This window comes from Octopus bimaculoides, chromosome 2 (genome assembly GCF_046866305.1).
Source record: "Octopus bimaculoides isolate indiv1 chromosome 2, ASM4686630v1, whole genome shotgun sequence".
In the NCBI taxonomy this organism is placed as follows: domain Eukaryota; kingdom Metazoa; phylum Mollusca; class Cephalopoda; order Octopoda; family Octopodidae; genus Octopus; species Octopus bimaculoides.
Genome location: NC_142929.1, coordinates 177,381,381 through 177,402,505, shown reverse-complemented (window position 1 = coordinate 177,402,505; position 21,125 = coordinate 177,381,381). Strand labels below are relative to the sequence as shown.

Genomic DNA, 21,125 nt, shown 5'->3' with positions numbered 1-21,125 from the left:
GTATTTTATATATAAATAAGGACAAAAGATAGAATATGGATGGTAATTCAAATTAATACACTTCTCAATATTATCTAGTAATTGTATTTTGAGATGTGACATCAATCATCGTTTGTTACTGAAAGAACACTAGTTCACACATACAAACATTCACATACCTTGTACACACACACATATACTAACACAGAGTTGAAATGCTGTTTGATTTTTTTTTACACTGTAGAATTTCCATCATCCCATTACCAGTTTGCCATCACCCCTTCCTTTCTCATTTATATGTTGTGACGGAGAAAAGTACAAGAGTATCATTATAGTTGATAATCCTTTCTACTATAGGTGCAAGGTTTAAAATCTGTGGGGAATTTGAACTCAGAATGTTAAGACAAACAAAATGCTGCTAAGCATTTTGTCCCAGTGTGCTAACAATTCTGTCAGCTTGCATTTTGGCATAGCAGTTTTGAATGGAAGGGTTTTGTTCATTACATTGATCCCAGTACTTGAGTGACTCTTTACTCTATCAATTCCAGAATGATGAAAGGTAAAATTGACCTCAGCAGTATTTGAACATAGAACATAGTAAACTAGAAGAAATATTGCTCGGCATTTTTCTTTTTAAAGATGGTCTAATGATTCTATTTGCTCTCTGCCTTAATAAAGATGATAACAATAATAGTTGCTTATATTTTCCACAAGGGTGAGGATAGGGTTCATTACAAAAACAAGGATTCCTTCTATTGACACAGGACAACAACATTTTAGAAGAATGCATATATCTGACTAAATCAACCACATAGCTAACACTATTTTATTGATTCAATACAAAGTAAGTGTAATTTGGTAAAGATCTCTAATTTATGCATAAGACAACAAGATGAAGGGGAAAGAGTAGTCAATTAAATCAACATTGGTATTTAACTAGTGTTTTATCAGCCATTAAAGTGGGGAAGCTTGATAATTGGGCTCAAAACATAGAGATCTAACTTTTAGTTAGTGTGAAGCATTTAGTGTGATGTTCTATCATTTCTACCATCCACCAATTTCTCCTACAATTTAATTATAATATCAATTCTCAAAACAAGTTTTGTCTTTTGCCAACTTCAGTTTATTATTGACTATTTATTTACATTAATTACCTTCTCTTTGCTTCACAGTACTACAATAAAATAACTTAACCAGACTGTAAGTTAACCATATTCTGTAGCTAATCATAATATAAATATTTTATGTTCCCACTAATTTATAAAATTCACATTTTGGAGATTTTACCTATTGTAATTATTGCTGTTGAGTTTTTGGTCAAGATCAGCTGTGATTAACTGCATTCCAGCCAGGACCAGCACGTCTATTTCAGGTGATGAGCATCCAAAACTGTATATCCAATGTATGCTTCCACTTCTAAAACAGTAGGGTGTGGTATGAGTGAGACTTGACTACTATTTCTTGCCGGTCAAACAACCACATAAATGCTCTTCTGTTAGCTCATCACTGGTTTCATTGTTGTTGGGCTTTATATTATTATTATCATTATTATTATTGTTGTTGTTGTTATTGTTGTTGTTGTTGTTATTATTATTGTTGTTGTTGTGTTAGTCTACAATTGTTATTCAAAAATCTTTATCCTTATTGAAAATTAAGATGGAGAGCTGGCAGAACCGTTAACATGTCAGGTAAAATGCTTAGCAGCATTTTGTCTGTCTTTGTGTTCTGAGCTCAAATTCTGTTGAGTTTGGCTTTGCCTTTTATCCTTTCAGAATCAAAGTACCAGTTGAATGCTGGGTCTGTATAATTGACTTCCCCACCCCTCAAAATTGTTGGCCTTGTGCCAAAATAAATAAAGGACTATCATTGTGACAGGTGCCATAGAACAAGAAGCAAGCTAGCACTGAGCCAAGTCTACAACTGAATGTTGATTACTGGTTGAAACAAATTGCTTTTCATTTTATCAAATAATGTATTTTAAAAATGCTTAGGCAATATAAGGCAGAGACATAGTTGTAGGGATAAGAAATCTACTGTGGATCCAGGTTCAATCCCACTGGACAAGTGTCTACTACTGTAATGGTTAGAGCATTGGGTAAAATGCATTGCAGTATTTATTCTGCCTCTATACATTCTGAATTAAAATCCCACTGAAGTCACCTTTGCCATCCATCCTTTCAGGGTCAATTAAGTACCAGTGAAGTACTAGAGTTAGTTTTGCCAACTAACCGTTTCTCTCAAAATTGCAGGCTTTGTCCCTTAAGCTGACAGGATCATTAGCACATTGAAAAAATTGCCATGTGATGTTCAGTCTAGCTTTTATGTTCTGAGTTCAAATCCTATCAAGGTTAACTTTGTCTTTTAGTCTTCTGAGGGTCAATAAAATAAAGTACCAGTCAAGAACTAGGGTCACTGATATTGACTAACTCCTTTCAAATTTTTTGACCTTGTGTCTAAAACAAATTATTTTTTGTCATTATTATTGCTTCTGCTGCACTTGTTCACATTTAAAATCCAGCCTCTATAAACTCATCAGATCTTATCAAAAACCCAATCATAAGAACTACTTAAGACTTAGTAATTCCCCAAGATTGCAATTGTGTGTCACAAATTTTGCCTAGAAGTTACTTAATGTTGAATCCTTATTTGATCATAGTGAGTGTTTCTATAACAATTGGCACTACCTTTATTTTTCATATTTCATATTGTTTTGATCTTGGTCACTAGTTCATATTTTCTAATCTTCTTTACTTTCTTTGTAAGAAGATTTACATTGTTTGGGAACACTACATGTATGTGCTTTCACTTTCAAATTTTCTTATGCTTTAGCTTGCTTTGCTTCTGACAGTTTTTCAAGATGTTCATACGTTAAGTTTTTCTTTATCCTCTTTTGTGGGTCACTCTGGTTGGTTCATTGTTTGTCATGGCTGAATAAAAGATGTGATGATTACAACTGAAATACCTCTTCTCTTTTTGCTACTCAACAGATTTCATCAATTCTCATTACATTTTCATATTCTATCTTCTACATTATGCTTGTGTACAGTTGTACATGTTATGCAACCAATGCAAGAATGAAATTTAAACACATAAGAATCTATTATATTCAGTTTTTTTAAACTAGCCTGTAGTTTGTAGAAGGCTGAGGGTGGAGTCCAAGAATAAAATTATGCAAATTCTTGCTTTCATTAGATAAGATAATTCTGGCATTTAGATCTGATATAGTGTGAATTGTGATATTTGAAAATGCAACAAATATTGTTGTATCTTGGTAAAGTTATATTTACTAATAATTTGTTTGTATTGAATAATTGAGAATAAATATGTTTGTTATTATTGTCTAACTCAACATTAGTTCTGATTAGCTATGACCATCCTGTTTTTCTCTTTTTATCTGTAAAACTATGTGATCCAATGCGTATGTCTTTTCTTAAAACCATATATGATTTAACAGAATTTGGCTGCTATTTCCCACATATCAAGTAACTATGTAGGGCCTTCTGTGTTAGGTTGTGACAGTTGACACCTCTCAACTTATATTTCCATTGTTCTCTGATGCAAGCTAAGAGCAAAAATTCTGTTTCCATTGTGCCATGCTGCCATTTTTCCCTGAAAATGTAACTCCTGTTAACTATTCAGAGATAGATAGTACCTATATTTCTACACTGAAGAAGACAGACCTATAAATATATGATGCACTAAAAGAATAGAGTTGTTAATCAAAGTTCAGGGAAAATAAATTCTTTTGGTCTGAGTTGTCATAGAGTAGTAAATTATATAAATTCTTGAAAATCAGCATTTGAATGTCCTAAAAGGCATTTGTGATGCAACTAATTGTAAGACACATTTTTCAACAATACAGCAATGTTAATAATAATGGCATTAGCCAATGGTTATTAGGAAAAAGGATTCTTCCAAAATACAATATTTGATTGAAATTTCTATTTCATGTGACAAGCTATTTTTTAAAATCTCATTTTTTATTTTTATCTTTTTTTTTTGCAGGGCAGCATCCGTGAAGTATCTTTAATCCGAGCATCAATGGCATATTCATATATTGAAAACATGTGGGTATTCAAAGACTGCAATGGAGACAAGAGTTACCTGGACACAAATATCTTAAAGGCAACACTTGGTGATTGTTTGTACTCAAAGCTTGCACAGTTCATTCGCAGCTTCAAAATCGCCACAAACGACGACAAAGTTATCATGATTCTCTTACTCCTTATTGAGTTCTTTGACCAGGACAAGTCAAGTTTATTGAGTAGTGAGGTCGTAGTAGCTGCTCAGGAAAAATACACATCCTGGCTCAAAACATACATTGATTGTAAATATAACGATGAAATCGGCAAAGTACTTTTCCCACGGGTTCTCGTCAAACTGATGGACGTACGAGAAATCGGTGAAATCTGTAATGAAGCAACCCAAAACTTTCTGCTACAAGGCATTGATCCTTTAACTGCAGAAGTACTTGACCTCAAACTAATGGTGGACAAAATTGGAAACTCGCCTTGAGAGTTTTCAGTAACCATTGCAACAAAAATTATTGAAAAATAAAAAGAAAAAAAAACAAACAAGAACAGCAACAACAGTAACACCAACTAGTAGCGAAAGCGAATGAATGACCCTTAGCAAAGAGCCAATACTGTTTGTGTTTGTTGTTTTCATTTTTCTCCCCTTGTCCCCCTCCCCTCCAGATATGAACAAAAACAACAGCAACATGACAAAAGATATGAAAAGAAAAAAAGAAATGAAACAAAAAGAAAACAGAAAAAATAACAAATATCATTATTATTGATGCATTTTGTAATATGTGTGTGTGTGTGTGTGTATATATATATATATATATATATACACACACACACACACTTTTTGTTACCATTCTATTTTTCTTCCAGTGAAAGAGAGAGGAATTCCCTCCATAACACTTTCCTCTATCACCACCACCACCACCACCACCACCACTATACTTTGTGTGCATATTATGGGCAAAGTTTAAGAAATTAAAAGCAGGGGAGAGAGAGAAGAGGAAGTTTGGGTTCAAGGAGGAGGAATTGATAAAAGTAATTGGGCAAAACCGTGATTTGAAAAGAAAATATGATGGTGAGTGAATGAAGTAATAAGTGAAGACAGGATGAGAGAGAGAGGCAGGTAGACTTTTACCATTACTCACACATGCTTAGGTACCTACAAATCATTCATATTTGATAGCCACAAACTCCATCCAGTGTTTCTAGAGGCTTCTAACATGTTGGTTCAGGTATTGTGCAGCTGTTTGTCATTACTACATAACATTGTTCAATGACTGTGACCATTTGCTATTGATAATTGTTGTAACTATTTTATTGGTGTTGTTGCTTGTGTTGCAATTAGAGGAAATGACTCAGCACTACTCATACATGATTAAACATAATGGAAATAGAAAAAAAATAACATACACACACACACATAACACATGAGTATGTACTTTCACAAACCTATGTACACAATTGTAGCCACAAATCAGCATCACAATAGCAGCCACACAACAGGCAACCAACATGAGTACAAAGCAATCCCACCACAACGACACACAACATGATAACAAAGATATCAGCCCATTTATTCTCAACATCAACAAGGATATCATGTGATAAAAACAACATGTAACCTCATGATGATATCAACAAACAAAATGAGCAACACATAAGCAACAACAGCACAATACAACAACAACACCACCATGACAGCAACAGGAACATCAACATACTATTTTGTATAACAAAATTTCAACAACACACTATCAATGCATGAGTAATGGAAGACAATAAAGTAGAACATAGAAGCAACAAGAACAATGCACAATATAGCAGCTTGAGACCTTTCACATGTTTGCTCAACTTGCTAGAAACTGCAGTCAGACTTCTACTAAAATACTCATTGCTGTCTTTATAAAAGTATAAACGCAGAGGATAATATAATCCTTGGTATACTACATCGATAAGCAAGGCAGGATAGTCCCATCTAAAATACATTTGATCATGGCTCTTCTGAACTAGGACTGACATGGAGCTAAACAACCTGTCAATGTTTCTTCCTCCATGATCCACCACACTAGAAGTTCTAAAAACAAAGGGTTGAACATATTCGGAATAAGTTGAGCCCTTGTGACATAAGTTAATATTCATTAGAAGCATTGATATATCAGAACTAATCTAAGCTGTACTACTACACTTTCATTACATAACAGCTTCCTCACTACACCAGCAGCAGCCCATAGACTTATCATCATAATAGCAACACCAGAAACAGGGAAATGCAATAACAGCAGCTATTTAGAGCCTGAAGTATTTTTGTACATCTGAAAAGGAAAGTCTTTACTTTGTGTGAAGCATAGCTTTGGAATTGTGAAGAATGTGTGTTGGGTTGAGCATGAGCAGCACGAGAGGTTATCGGAGATCATTTGGCCTAGTATTTATAAGTAGTACAGCAGTTTGAGCTGAATGTAGTGTTCTTCCCCTGAAATGTTATTGGTTTGTTTACTTGATGTGCAATGTTTACAGAAGGCAATAGACTGACAGAATCATTAGCATGTAATGAAGCATTTAGTTATGGAATTTTACATTCAGATTCTATCACAATCAACTTTTGCCTTTCATCCTTCACTGAAGTACTTAGATTCAGTATGATTGACTGTGATCTGATGATTTCACCTGTACATGAGGATTTGGCCAGCTGTTCATTAATGAGTAGGTAGAAATTACCAATGAACATACAGGGGCCTCCAAGTACTGAATCCTAAAATTTTGTGCAACATTAGTGTTAACTGGCTCATGAAAGAGTGAAAATTAGAAGATATTTATGCAACTTTTTTGGGGTGTTATTTGAGGGGAAAACTACAAGTTGGCAAGTCTTATTGTTTTGTAGAAATGTTTCAAATATTCTTTGTTCACAGAAGTCTGCTGACAGACAGGTATAGGTTGCTTCTGAACAGAGCCCATGTGCAAGAAGTGTGGCTAGAGTGGTCAGTAATGGTGTGGGGTCATAATCAGATAGACTTCTCTGAGTGACTGTGTAGGGTTAAGAATTACAGTGTATAACAGGGGAAAGGTGTTGTGTGAGAAATGACAATTGGGCTGTGAGGGAAACCCAGAAGTTTTGGGGAGAGTGCTGTTTCAAGGTGGGATGAAGTATAGGAGCTATTGAGGTTGACTGGTTACATCTATGTTTTTGTGAGATATATATATGTGTGTGTGTGCATGTGTACATATATTAAGAGAAGCACTACACAGTATTAGGAACAATAGCAATGTAGGAATCTCTCTCTCTCCTTGTATTTGTATATATATATATATATATATATACATACACACACATTCACATTTTATATACACACAACGACAACTCGAATACTTCATGATATATGATTTTATATATATCAAGTCAGAGAATGTGTACAACAGTGTGATCAATGAATGTTTGCTATGGTCTTATTTCACAGTATGGACAAATAATTTAGTGTTATCACATATAATCATCATCATCATCATAATCATTATTGTTATTCTTATATTATTTTTCTGTTTTTAACTGGGAACTGGAGTGGTAAAAATGGCATTGTAGAATAAATGCTTAAAAGTATTAAGTTTTTAGTAATACTATAGACTGAGTTTGACCCCTACTGAAATCACCATTGTCCTTCTCTTCTCTAGAGTGAATATAAAAAAAAAGGTACCAGATATGTACTCAAGTCAAATCAATCAACTTATCTTTCTACAAATCTGTGGGTTTGTACCAATGTCAGAAATTGTTGTTATTATTATTACAGAAACAGTAGAATTCTGGACTAAGTAATGCTAATCATTTGCTGAAGTTGATTCAGTTGGCTATATTGTGTTTCTTAGAATTCTGTGACTGTGTCACTGTGAAGAATCATATTTATTCTTGTCAGAGATTATTACTACTTTTGATATTGACACATTACATAGTGGTAAGTCTACAAAACAGTCTGTTCATAATTTAGAACCACCTCATTTCATTTATTACTGATGACCATAAGAAGAAGCCATAAACATATTTCATTTTACATACATCTTACACTGCAAGATATTCCTTTCATCAGCTGTCAACAATCTTCACCTTTACTTATCATATTGCTCCCTCCAGTGGTGCCAAGCAGCAATGATGCTACCTGGGGATTATCCAACTTCTTTTGGTCCATATCATGAAGTTTTTTTAATTTTTACCTACCTCCTTGTTATATATAGCCATCTACCTTGTGTACTTCTTTAAATATAACTTTCTTCAAAATCTCAAAAATCAATATTATGATTTTATTTTTAATGTGGTCCACTAGTAGAACTTCTGATTTTTCAGTGTTTAGGTTTATTCGTCAATGTTCTGAGTTCAAACCCTGTCAAGGACAACATTGCTTCTCACACTTCTTGTACTGAGGGAGTTAGTAAAAGTAAATACTTATAGACAGTGGAATTGATTCAATCACCAATGTAAAACCTAACATTTATCTAATACCAAATAATCCTCATTATGTGTCAACTATCAGATTTGTGTTTGACAGTTTTGCCTGTAATGTAGCTGATAGGCATTGCATTTTAGATATGCAGGCATAAAATGTCTATTTCACATTCAGTATGTGCAATCTCCATCTTTGTCACAGAGGAACCTTGTCCTAAAATTCATGATTTAAAACATAGTTTTACTTTTCCTTCAAATCAGGATCTTAAGAGAGATTCACATACATAGCTACAATTGAGCAAATCAAGGGACTATTGTAATAAGAACTTAGATGGTTTGTAGAGAAGATTGTGTTGTATGTTGTGGAAGGTACTGCATGATAGGGCCACAGATTTTTTTTTTTTTTTCATTTCCAGTCATAATTGCTTAATTTACATCTCTAATGGTTCTTGACAAAAGCATGAACCTTCCTAACATGAAAACCTTCAATTTTAAGAACTGTATCTAGTTCATTTTCTTTTACATTATGTTATTGTTATTATTATCATTATTATGATATTCTGTTTTTTATGTTCTGATTTCATATCCCACTGAGGCAATCTTTGAGAAAGGAAGGGATCAATAACAAAGTACCTGTCAAGTACTGGGGGTAATGGTAATGACTACTCCCCACCCTGACAAAATTGCTGGCCTTATTCCCAAATCAGATGCCCTTTATCATTATTAAGGAGTGAAAGAACTCAGCTTTCCTTTACCTTCATTATGGCATTTTAGAAAGAATCAAACCTCACATCTCAGCACTTAGTTTCTTCAACCACTCTGTATAGCTCAATTTTAAAAAGAAATCCTAGTTAATATTAATTTTCTGGGTTGGCATAAATAATAAAGACCTGGACTAGATAGTCTTTCACTATTTAGATGCATTCATCTATGTTGTGATTTTAAATCTTGCCTGGACAATTTTGCTTTCTTCCTATCATATGTTGAGAAAATATGCACTAGTCATATATACTAGAATCAGTTTGAGAATTTTTCCCAATAACGGAAGCAATAGTTGTGATAACAACAACCTCTCTATGTTAACAATTAAACTGCATCATCAATAACAGACAATATTATAACATTATCTTCTTAAGTGCAGCAGCAGCATCTAATGATCATGGAAGTGTGCATGAGGAGCTGCTATGCTTAGTATTATAGCATACAATAATATTGTTGATGATAATTTCAGAAAAAATAAAAGAGAACAAACTAAGGAAAATGTAATTAACAAAATAATTGAATTGTAACAATTTGTTTCATATTAAGAAGACATATATTATTAACATCAGCGAGATAGCAGTAGATTATGAACGTTTTTCAGACTTCTAATATATCGGTTTCAAATTTTGGCACAAGGCCAGCAAGTTCAGGCAAGGGAGAAAGTTGATTACATCAACCCCAGTCCTCAACTGGTACTCATTTTATTTATCCCGAAAGGATGAAAAGCAAAGTTGACCATGGTGGAATTTGAACTCAAAATGTAAGGATGGATGAAATACCACTAAGTATTTTGTCCAGCGTGCTAAGAATTCTGCCAGCTCACCACCTTAGACTCCTAATATATTGATTTGTTACCCTGGAACTACTGAATGTTCAATACAACAAAGTTGACCAAAATTAACGTCAGTACTTGATGCCTATTTTATCGGAACGTAAAAGCACCCACTACACTCTCGGAGTGGTTGGCGTTAGAAAGGGCATCCAGCTGTAGAAACTCTGCCAAATCAGATTGGAGCTTGGTGTAGCCATCTGGTTCACCAGTCCTCAATCAAATCATCCAACCCATGCTAGCATGGAAAGCGGACGTTAAACGATGGTGATGATGATGACATTATAATGATACAGTTAAGTCTTTATAGGCTTTGAACTCACAACATTATACATCCATTAGTTCATCTAACTCTCAGAAATTAGGGTGGTCTTCTATCTAGTAAAAGAGATTTATATCTCATCAATTTAATTCCTGCGAATCCCTTAGTTACTTCTATTCATATTAAGCCTGAGTGATATTTTTTGTTTGCTTATGCTATTTTAGGTTCAATTCCTAATAAGTTGGGAGGTGTGGTTAGTTTAGGAATATCTATTGTTGTGTTGTTTGCATGTCCTCTTTTAGAAGCTGTATAGGATTAAGTTATAATTTTTTAGGGCAGTTTTGTTTCTGATTTTTAGTTGGTGTGCTTTTTATTTTAACTTGAACTGGTAGCTGTCCTGTGGAGTATCCTTATGAAATAATTGGTCGGTTACTAAATATTACTTCTGAGTGTGTGCTGATTCATTTATTGAAGCATATTCTCTTTCTTTTAAGAAGGTTATTTTAAAGTATGATTATCTTTTAATCATGGTGAATACTAAACGATAAAATAAGAGATGTAAAGTTAGCTGGTGTATAGGACTACCCATCTCTTACTTTGTGAGATCAAATCTACTGAAGGCATTTTGTTGTGTTTCTAGGGCTGAAGATTTTATTATACATCCATTAGTTCATCTAACTGTGAGAAATTAGGGTGGCTTTCTATCTAGTAAAAGAGATTTATTTCTCACCAACTTTACACTATAAAATTAAGCACTAGTCCTCTACAATCTTGCCAGAGTTTATCAAATATATACTTTAACAAGTTAAGACATTTACATCTAACTTTATGCCTTGTCTGCCATGTTACATGTTGAAATCTTGATTATACACATACACTCACACATATTGTCTATTATGTTTTGATGCTAAGATAAGGACCAAATTACTTTCCACAGTTCAATTTAATTGGCTAATAAGAAACTATTTACTGCTTTGCAGTCCAGTCATTAATGACAGACAGGGCATTCTTGATATGCCAGTAAATGTTGAAGTTTATCTAGAAGTAAGAGAATCTAACATTTTGCAGCACTTATATCTTCTAATTGGTAATATAGAAGCATTGTTACCTTGGTTGCTAGATTGCAAACTGTCTTCAGAGTTATAATAATTAATAAGAAAATCATTGGAAAATATGTCTTGCTGTAATTGTTCTAGGCTCTTTACATTCTGAGTTGAAATCCCACCCAGATCAACTTTACCTTTCATCTTTTTTAGGGGTCAGTATAATAAAAGTACCCATCAAGAACCGAGATCAATATTAGTAACTGTTCACCTTCGCACAATTTTCAGGCTTTATGCTTATGTTTGAAACAATTATTATTATCAGAGATATTATACAAAGTTTAGTCACATTAAATTAATGATGTATAACAAAACCCGTCCAGTCCATGCTAGCATGGAAAATTATTTTCATTGTTATTGTGAGTAAGCCGTAGAGTAAACTAGATGTTTGGGAGGCTGGAGTATTCATATCTCATTTAAGGACTACTATCTTAACTTCGTATTCATCTTCATGTACAGAGTGCATCTAAGGGTAAGTCAGCCTAGCAGAATAAATCTATCCAGAAGTTAATCCTGTGAAAGGATTTGAACTCAGCTCTGCTAGTTAGCAACATCAACAGACATTTACATAATGTGCTATTGTGAGTTGTACTTCCTCATAGCACCTATTTAAATTTTAGTGCTCTAATCCATTTCTAGAAGAGTTGAGTGACTTGTCCGCTAGCATTGCACATTGCACTGCTGGTGAATCTGGCTCAGTAAGAACTCTGAATCTCATGTTTCTCTTCATAGTAAAATGGTTGCATTTTTGAAGTTAATACATCATAAAAAATAATAATTGTTTCTAATTTAGCCACAAGACCATCAGTTTTTTTTTTTGTTTTTTTTTTAGGAGAATGGGTTAATTAATTATATTAATCCCAGTGATTGACTAGTACTTTAGTTTACCAACCCCTAAGGGATAAAAGGCAAATCCTTGGTAGGATTTGAACTTAGAACATAAAGAGCCAGAAAAAAAATGTCACTAAGCATTTTGTTCAACACTAAAGATTCTGATAGCTCAACAAGGCTTACTATAAAATGTATGAGAGTAACGAAAATCATAGTAGTACATAACCCACTAACTCACATTTTGCTAGTACAGTTTAGAAAGGATAAAGCACAGTTTGTGGAAGAATTATTATGGTATTTGTTGACTAGACACAAAACTTTATTGTTTATAGGAAAGAAAATGAACTATTGTGATGTTCGTACTTTTCCCAAGGGATTAGCAATGTATGTGAAGTGAAATCATTCCAGCTGGAGACTGAAACCTTCACTTTGCTTGGAACTTCTTTAAACTACTTACCACAGAAAAAAAAATCATATGCATGGTACTAGTAGTAAAAAGAAACTGTAGCAAATAAATATAATTCACCATGAGAATTTTAAGTGATTGGATGGTTATGTTGTTGTGTATACATATGACTTCTAAAGCTGAAAATAGTTGTTTGAGTTACTCAGAAGCCTTTAGTTTCATGTAAAACACTTGTTAAGCTTTTTGTTTAACAATTGTTATATACAAACCTCAAATTTCCTGATTAACTTCTGCAGTGTTTTCAGCATCAAAAAGAAAATATACATATTGTCTTTTTCTCTACTTTGTAAACCTAGATGTGGTTGGTTATATATATATATATATACATACATACATACACACACACAGAGTTATGAGCAAATGATTTAGAAGTTTTCTTCATAATTATGACATCCCTGATTACATTATATACAAGTATCCTTTACGATAGTTTCATGTTGGCCCAAGTCTTGTTATTGAAATTGAGAGCTTGGAAATGGTTGAAGCATGTCAGAGGAACTGTATCTATAATTCAAAGGGCCTGTCATGTCCTGCACATTTATCACACAGATTCTGCCTGAGAATTACATCAAGGTTAATTCATACTCAGTCATAAGATGATAATTTAATCAGTAAGCAGTTTACTTGATTCAGTAACTGGAATACTCATCATCAAAATCAACAGAGATCCATCTATATTTTTCTTTATCCACACACATATATTATATAGCAAGAAACAAGCAATTGATTAATAATTTAACTCAATAGACTAGAGGGTAATCTCCTCTTGAGCTGAACCTGTCATCTGGTTTTCAATCCCAGTGTTGTTTCATTTCACTTATTTTGCTATTGATCTCAAGGAGGGCATCAACCCCATAAAATTAAACTAATCTATCTCTTCTTTCTTCTGCTATAAACCTTAATGTTTGTGTCTCTACAATGCATTAGTTTTGACTACAATTAAAACAAGAAAATTTTCACCTACTTTTCTGTTTCCAAGAAAAGCACAAATCTGATAAATGCAATAAAGATTTATTCATTAGTTCTAAACTCAGCATAAAGAATTTAAACATAAAAAAAAGAATAGAATCTAAAGCAAATATTGTGCATTAAGATGATCAAAGACCATACTGATCAATACAGTGTGGATGAAAATGAATAAAGATATGGTTGATTTTTCTGAACATTACTTATTTTCTCAACTTACAATTTTTATTGTTTCTTTTTGATAGGTCTTTTTTGTTTTCCATTCAGTTCCAAAACAGTGAGTTGTTCTTTTGTTAAAAGAGAAAAATATATGTAGGATATTAGGTACTAGTTTTGTTCTTGTTGTTTTACAGTCGATATCAGCCCTACCAAAGTTAAACTACTACATATTTCAAAAATAGTTAGCCAAAAACATTTCTGTAGGAGTAACTCTCTCATAAGTCAAACATCCTTATTATATTGATGTAAGATCACCATATTAACAGAGGCAAATTTCAGTATATCATCAGTATACTAGCTCCAACTTATTAAATTATATGCTATAATATCCTTAAAATCTAGAGTTTGTGAGAAGAAATTTGGTTACTAAATTGAACAGATCAAATGACAGTTTATTAAGTTCTTCACTGTTTTGACAACTGTTCTGGTGTTAGAAATCCATCAAGTAATGGATTTGTAATGAAATGTGGGACTAGGATTTAATAAGGCTTATTATATGGTAGTTGATGTTAGAATTGTAGGATGCTGCTGTTGTTCAATCTCACTTGAGGTCTGCTTGATCAAATCTATGGTCCATACTTAGCTAATTGAACAAAGCATTCAGTAGAGGCTTAAGGCCCTGCTATCTTGTAAAGCATATAATCCAAATACTTATTGAGAGTATTGTACATAGTACATTGAACAAACCAGGTGATTTACACAGAAAATTCATGTTGGTTTCAAGAATTACTGGCAGAACAAAATAAGGACATAATAATGAAAAGTTGAAGTCAGATGTGAAGATATAGGGATAGTTATTTGATGACAACTGAGCAAATAAGTATTATGTAATAATGTTCAATCATGGCTTAGGTATGAGAAGTACTGGTACACATATATGGATAGTTGAAGGAAGTGGTACAAGATATAAATTTGTTATGGAAACTGATCATGTGAAGTAAATGAGATTATGTAAGTGTTTGAACATGTGAAACAAACTGATGAAATTAAGTGAATCCATTTGCACCAAATAAAAAAAATGGTATGGGAATGGATAATGTGATTAGTGGTAGCAACCAATATTATATGGAACTTCATAGATTGTGGTTAAAGAAGTGATGAATGAATTAAATATGTCTGACCAAGAGTTCTGGTTTTACAGAATTAAAAACAAGGTTAAGCATTAACTGGTACAAAGCAATGATGGTGATGATGATGGTTTTGGTGACAATGGCAATGATTGTTGTGACAAGATGATGACAGTGTTGATGCAATAACAACAGTGATGATGATAGTGGCAGTGGTTGTGTTTTTGTACTCCTGTTTAGGTTTCAATGATAGGCCTTTTGATTCACAAACAAAACAAATCTAGAGTGGGTAATTAAACTATTTTTCTTCTTATAAATATGAACCTCAAATCAAAATTTATTTAATAATAGTTATAAAAATAACAACTCTACCATTAAGTGAGCATATCACAATTCCCTTCACCACAGCCGCTCTCGTCTTGTCCATATTTGTTTGAATATGTTATACCAAATTCTGCCATAGACCCTCCCCCGATAATTTTTTTTTTTTTACTTTTTTATTTCATATGTGTTTGTGGAGGTGATACTATGTTGAGTTTTTTTTTTGTTTTGTTTATTTTTTTTGTGCTTTCTTCCTGTGTGGAAATAAGATTTTGTTGTCTTCATTCATAGGCTCCTTCCAACCCAGTAAATATTGCCCAAGGAGTGAACAACACACCAGATCTTTATGCTGCTCTTAGTGCTGGCATGACTGAGTCGTAAATTTACAAGGACTATATATTTCTGTGTCTATGTGTGTGAGCATGTATCTGTGTGTGTGTCTATATATATATATATATATATATATATATATATATATATATATATATATATACACACACACACAAACTCACTCACTACATGCACATACATGCATTAAAATGAAATCGATTACCTTTTTAATCAGAGATTCAGAGACTTTAAATGCCAGCTTGCTTGCTTGCCAGCTTCTGGTATCCTCTTGTTCTTCCTAATATCATCAATAGAAATTGCATTACATGGAACAATTTGCACCTTTTTAGTGCATTTTCAGTTAATACAGGAGATGTGCTTGTGCACTCTTTTAAAGGAATAATGTTTCGAGTACTTTTTTTTCTGTTTTGTTGTTGTTGTTATATATACATTTTTTTCCCCCCTTCCTCAGAACTGTTTTGACATATATAAGCAAACAATTGGTTATACAACAACGTCAATAGCACTCTCACTAAAGAGCACACTTAAAACAAACAAACAAACACACACACACACACACACACATATATATATGTATATATATAAACAAAGAGAAACTTAAGTCTGCTGAACTAATAAACATTCTGTGATTTGATAAGTTCCTCTTTTATTAAATTAATGGTTTTAATTTGTTTTGAGTTTTTTTTTGTTTTACTTTTAAACCTTTGAAAAGTTAGTAAAGAAAATAGTCCAGTTATTTTGGAACCCTTAATATGCTATCTTAGAGCCATGTGTAGCAAATTCAAAGACATCAGTTGGGAATATTTTAGTTTCATTTGAGTTGATTTTCTCAGTTCAGTTGGGGGCCAACAAATTCATCTCTTTTGAGAATCACATGCTAATATCATGTTTCTTAATTGGTAAGGTGAATGATTGGTGCTCCCACTGGGGAAGTATTTTATTTATTTATTTATTTATTCACTTTTTGTTTCTATATATCACCAAATAAGAACAGGTATTTGAACAACTCTAGATCTTAAACTATAGTTTCAGATGACTGCACTAACATTAATGGTCATGTAGCAAATCATCTCTAACATCCCTAACAAATACACATTATGTGTTCACCTGAAGGTTTATTGTACTCTGTGGCCATCTATATTCTTTTCTTTCTTATTTACCCACCCTTCCTCTCAGAAATAGATTTGAGCAGTCATTTGTCCTCTTTGGTCACTGATACATTGTAAGATATAGTCAGATATAAAACCTATAAAGAGCTTTCAGCTCTTTATAAGCATTGAGTATGTTTTACATGCAGGAACACATATGCACGATGCATACATATTTATTTCATGTTGCTTACCATGCATGCTTGAGCATTGCATATGTTAGCAAACAAAAATGAGGTTGTGTTTTTCATTCTGTTTAAATAATACTCTTATCATGACAGAAATTATATAAAGCAAAATATGAAAGTCATACTTTACATGTACATGGAGCATTTTAATGTACAGATTAATACTACCTATCAATACTTTCAGTTAATTAAGTTCAATTGTAAAGCTTGTCCATGTAGGGATGGAAATGATTTATGAGAAAATTAAGTTCAACAACTGGTTTATTTTGAATTACATTTATTCATGCATATATATTTCATTGATCCTGTAAAACCCTGACTGACAAGAAGCTCCTTGCTCCATGCATGTATAAAATACTGGGTTTTTTATATTTTGTTTTATATTTTTGTGATCTTGTTTTTCTTTTTTTCATCTAAGGTTAAATGTTTGGCTAACTTATGGATTATGGATACATACCTTCTTTCAATGATTTTTCTTTTGTTCTGTCTTTATGTGTGTGTGTGTGTAGAGAGAGAGACAGACAGACAGACAGACAGAAACACTGTTAATTTTACACATCTCAGTTCACTTAGTTATTTGGAATATTAGCTGTGTTACACTGCCATCATACGAAGGAGAGAGATTTATCACTAACGCACTTAACATGATAAACTTCCAAACGCGCTACTCAATTTATTAGTTTATGGCTTCTTGTTAGTATTTGATATACATACACACAGAAGTCTATATATGACACTATACAAGTAGTGTGTCTAGATGAAGTCATCTTGATAGAGAGCTATTCTTCTCAAAGCAATATCCATGAAAAATCTTTAAATCAACATCCCTTCTAGATCACAAAACATTCTTGACAGCCCTTCCATGCTAATGATGGTGAGTGAATTATTTCTATCCTCTAGTCACCATGCAGCTGGTCATTCACAGTTGACACCACTTACTTAGTCATCCCTATTGTTCAAATTAGTATGGACAGAAGTCAATTTTGTTTATCACCTGCATACCACTGGAACCATTATCAAAACATTTAGCTGTCTTAAGTTAAGTCTCTGTCTATAAATATATACTGTAGCTGCTATAGTTTGCCACTATAAGCTTATTGTGTAACTAATGAATTATTAATTTGCATTAGCTGTACTAAATTCAGTTCATTCTGTAGATAAAGCTACCCGCTTTGTATCTGAAATGAGAATTATTTTATCTGTATTACATAGCTGAAAATAGACCAAAAACAAGTAATATCCCTATGAACCCTTTATTCAGAAAATTATTATCAGCCACATTTAGTCAAGTTAATAATGTGTCTAAATATCAGCCAAAAGGTCTACACAGTCTATTTTGTAGCCTATGTGTATATCCAAACACATAACATTCAAACATCTCAGTACATCTATCTGAACATTTTTGCTATTAGCTAAGTACAGCCTGCCATTTTAAGCAGCTGAAACAATGCTGTCAATATAATTAATAAAGGTACAGCAGATTCTATGAAACAAGCATATGAAGATGTTACTTTATTGTAATGAAACATGAACAATAAATGTTGAGAATCTAGAGAGAAAGAAGACAAAGACATTTCTTATGTCTTGGTTAAAGGAGCAGGTCAATGCCCATGATCTTTGTAGGACTTCTGGGACTTGTGGGAAAAAGGGATGAAGAAATCACAAGTCATAGATTGTTGCAGACCACTTCTTTGCTCCTGCAAGAAGCTTAGCTTGTGCTTGCATGTTGAATAGCCAATAAAAAGGAAGACATCTGTAGGTATTAGTAATTGTATCTGTTGACATGTCTCTGCTTGAAAACCAATTTCATTTATACCCACTTGTGAGCAATGGTTGCAAAGAAACAGATTGAACTCTTCAAAAGACATTCATGGAACACAGATGAGCTGGGAGAGTAGCTGAACATTAAAAGGTATTATACAACGCATGCAGGAGAGACAACTGCATTGATATGAACATGTGGTGTAAATGTCGATAAGTGATGCGTTCTCTGAGGGAAAGTTACTTATAGCACATGAAAAGAAAAAAAAAAACTGAACTTGGGTCTCAAAATGCTGGGACTCATAGGCAAAAGTAAAAGAGGAAGATGATAAGTGCTGACATATTCTACTGCAAAATTCATTCAACCCACACCAACATATAAAAACAGACATTAAAATTTTGAGGGAAAGATTGAGACAATTGTGCTGTTTGTTTACTCTGTAGTACTGAAAGTGCCTCTCATGAAAAGTGATTGAAGAAGGATAAGCTCTATCAGATGACTAGCTCTATCTATAATAAAGTAATCAAGTAATTGATTCAATGGTTTATAGGACTTCCACACTATCTTACTTTTAGTGTTCTACTAGTTTCTTACACTATAATACTTCTGGTGTATCTGGAACATATAAGAAGACTAAAACGTTTCATCAAATTTAGGTCTTTATTTGTGACAGGAAACTCATCCAACTGTAGAAAACCTGCATCAGTGGACATTAAAATGATGATAATAAATTCATGAAATTCAAAAAAGAGATGTTCTGACATTATATCAGTATCTGTGTCCCCTAAATAATTAAAGACAGACATAAACAGCTAATATGAATCGATATATGCACAAATGCAGGCATACACATATACACACACAAAACCATGCAGAGAGTTGCTTGCAAATTAACCTGGGGAGCAGGTTAAAGGATGAGTTAAACCTAATAGATCTATCTAACTTGAAAAGAAAAACTCAAAATTAGCTTTTTGTAACTGATCATACAATCCCCAACAAACAATATACATTTATGGATCAAGTTCTGACAATAAGAAGTTGGTGTTTACATGGTTATAATATTTTGTATTACACTCATGTTATTAGATGGTAAATTCAAATCTGCTGCTGATATTCTGTGTATCTAGTTAGGACACTTAATTTCAAATGCCAAAGGGAAAATGTATCTTTTGTGTGTTTAATGATATAAATGCATTGTTATTTGTGAAACTTTTGTCATTTAGGAATATATATCTACACATAAGTTTGTTAGGCTTTCAAGTATAAAATGTTAATATATTGTCTTATAAATAAGGTATCATACATATAATCATTTTAACAACCACTATTCCATACCCCCATGAGTTAAACAATATTTGCTGAGGTAGAGTCTCTATGGTCAGATGCTATCTTTGTTGTCAACTCTCACCTGTTTCCGAGTAAGTTAACATTTCCACATCACCAGACATATTTTCACAAGAATGGAAATGAATGACATTGCTTCTTACACTCATTTACAAGTATAACACAATCTCAAGGCAAGGAGACGGTAACACACACACACATGTGAGTTTGTATATATGTCTTTATGTATGTATACACACATATTTACATATGCATGTATAAGTCTATGTGTGTGTGTGTGTGTGTGTGTTTATATATATATATAATATAAGAAGAGTGGAAATTGAGTTGGATAGTTACATGTGTACCTCGATAGTTACACATGTACCTCAGCATTATAAAGTCACAATGTAATGCCATTAGTATTACATTAATAATATTTTTATTTATAATTTTATGTTAAACCATTCTCAATACATTTCTCTATGTTATCTATGGAGTCTGTTAATTTATGGATCTCCTGTCATTTTAGTTCATGCTTCTATTCTAATGCTTCAAGTATTCACCTCTTGTCATCATGCACCTAACTTGCTACTTCTTAAACAGTGTGCCACAGCACACAATATAGGTGCACTTCAAGGATTATCTGGGTAAACTGTGACTTTTTAAAAATATAACCTAAAGCTTTAGAAAATCCATTCTAAAGCTTGTGTATCCTGATAAACATGTAATTCATAATTTTATTATATACAAATATAATAAAAGAAGGTAAGCAATAGTTTTTATATTTTCATCTAAATGTTTAACTTCTAAAAACTGTTTTTCCATGTGAAGTATGCCACTAATTTTGGGGTCTCCAGTATATTCCCCAACCTTTTATTCTATCCCTAGTCCTCTACAAAGTTAAAAAAAAAATAAATAACAAGGACTGACCTCATAACTATTGTTCTGTCAACAGGAATTCTGTTGGTATTTTATCATATCTATTCTTCATAAATATCTCCCTGCCATTTTCTTGCCTGTCTCCTCCTCTGGTTAAGCCATAAATATATAAATTTCTTGATCTAATTCACAAATAGCTGACAAGACATTTC

At 32.9% G+C, this 21,125-nt stretch overlaps 1 protein-coding gene across 16 annotated transcripts in view; it reads left to right on the top strand.

Annotated features, from left to right (window-relative positions):
• LOC106882686 (vitamin D3 receptor) overlaps positions 1 to 16,277 on the top strand; it is an 886,520-nt gene extending 870,243 nt beyond the window's left edge. For all 16 annotated transcript variants that reach the window (XM_089348112.1, XM_089348109.1, XM_089348107.1 and 13 more), the window contains one exon: positions 3,985 to 16,277. In XM_089348112.1, the coding sequence (XP_089204238.1) occupies positions 3,985 to 4,494 (510 nt within the window). In that variant the 3' untranslated portion in view covers positions 4,495 to 16,277. The remainder of the gene's footprint in view (positions 1 to 3,984) is intronic.
• Positions 16,278 to 21,125: the final 4,848 nt, after the last annotated feature.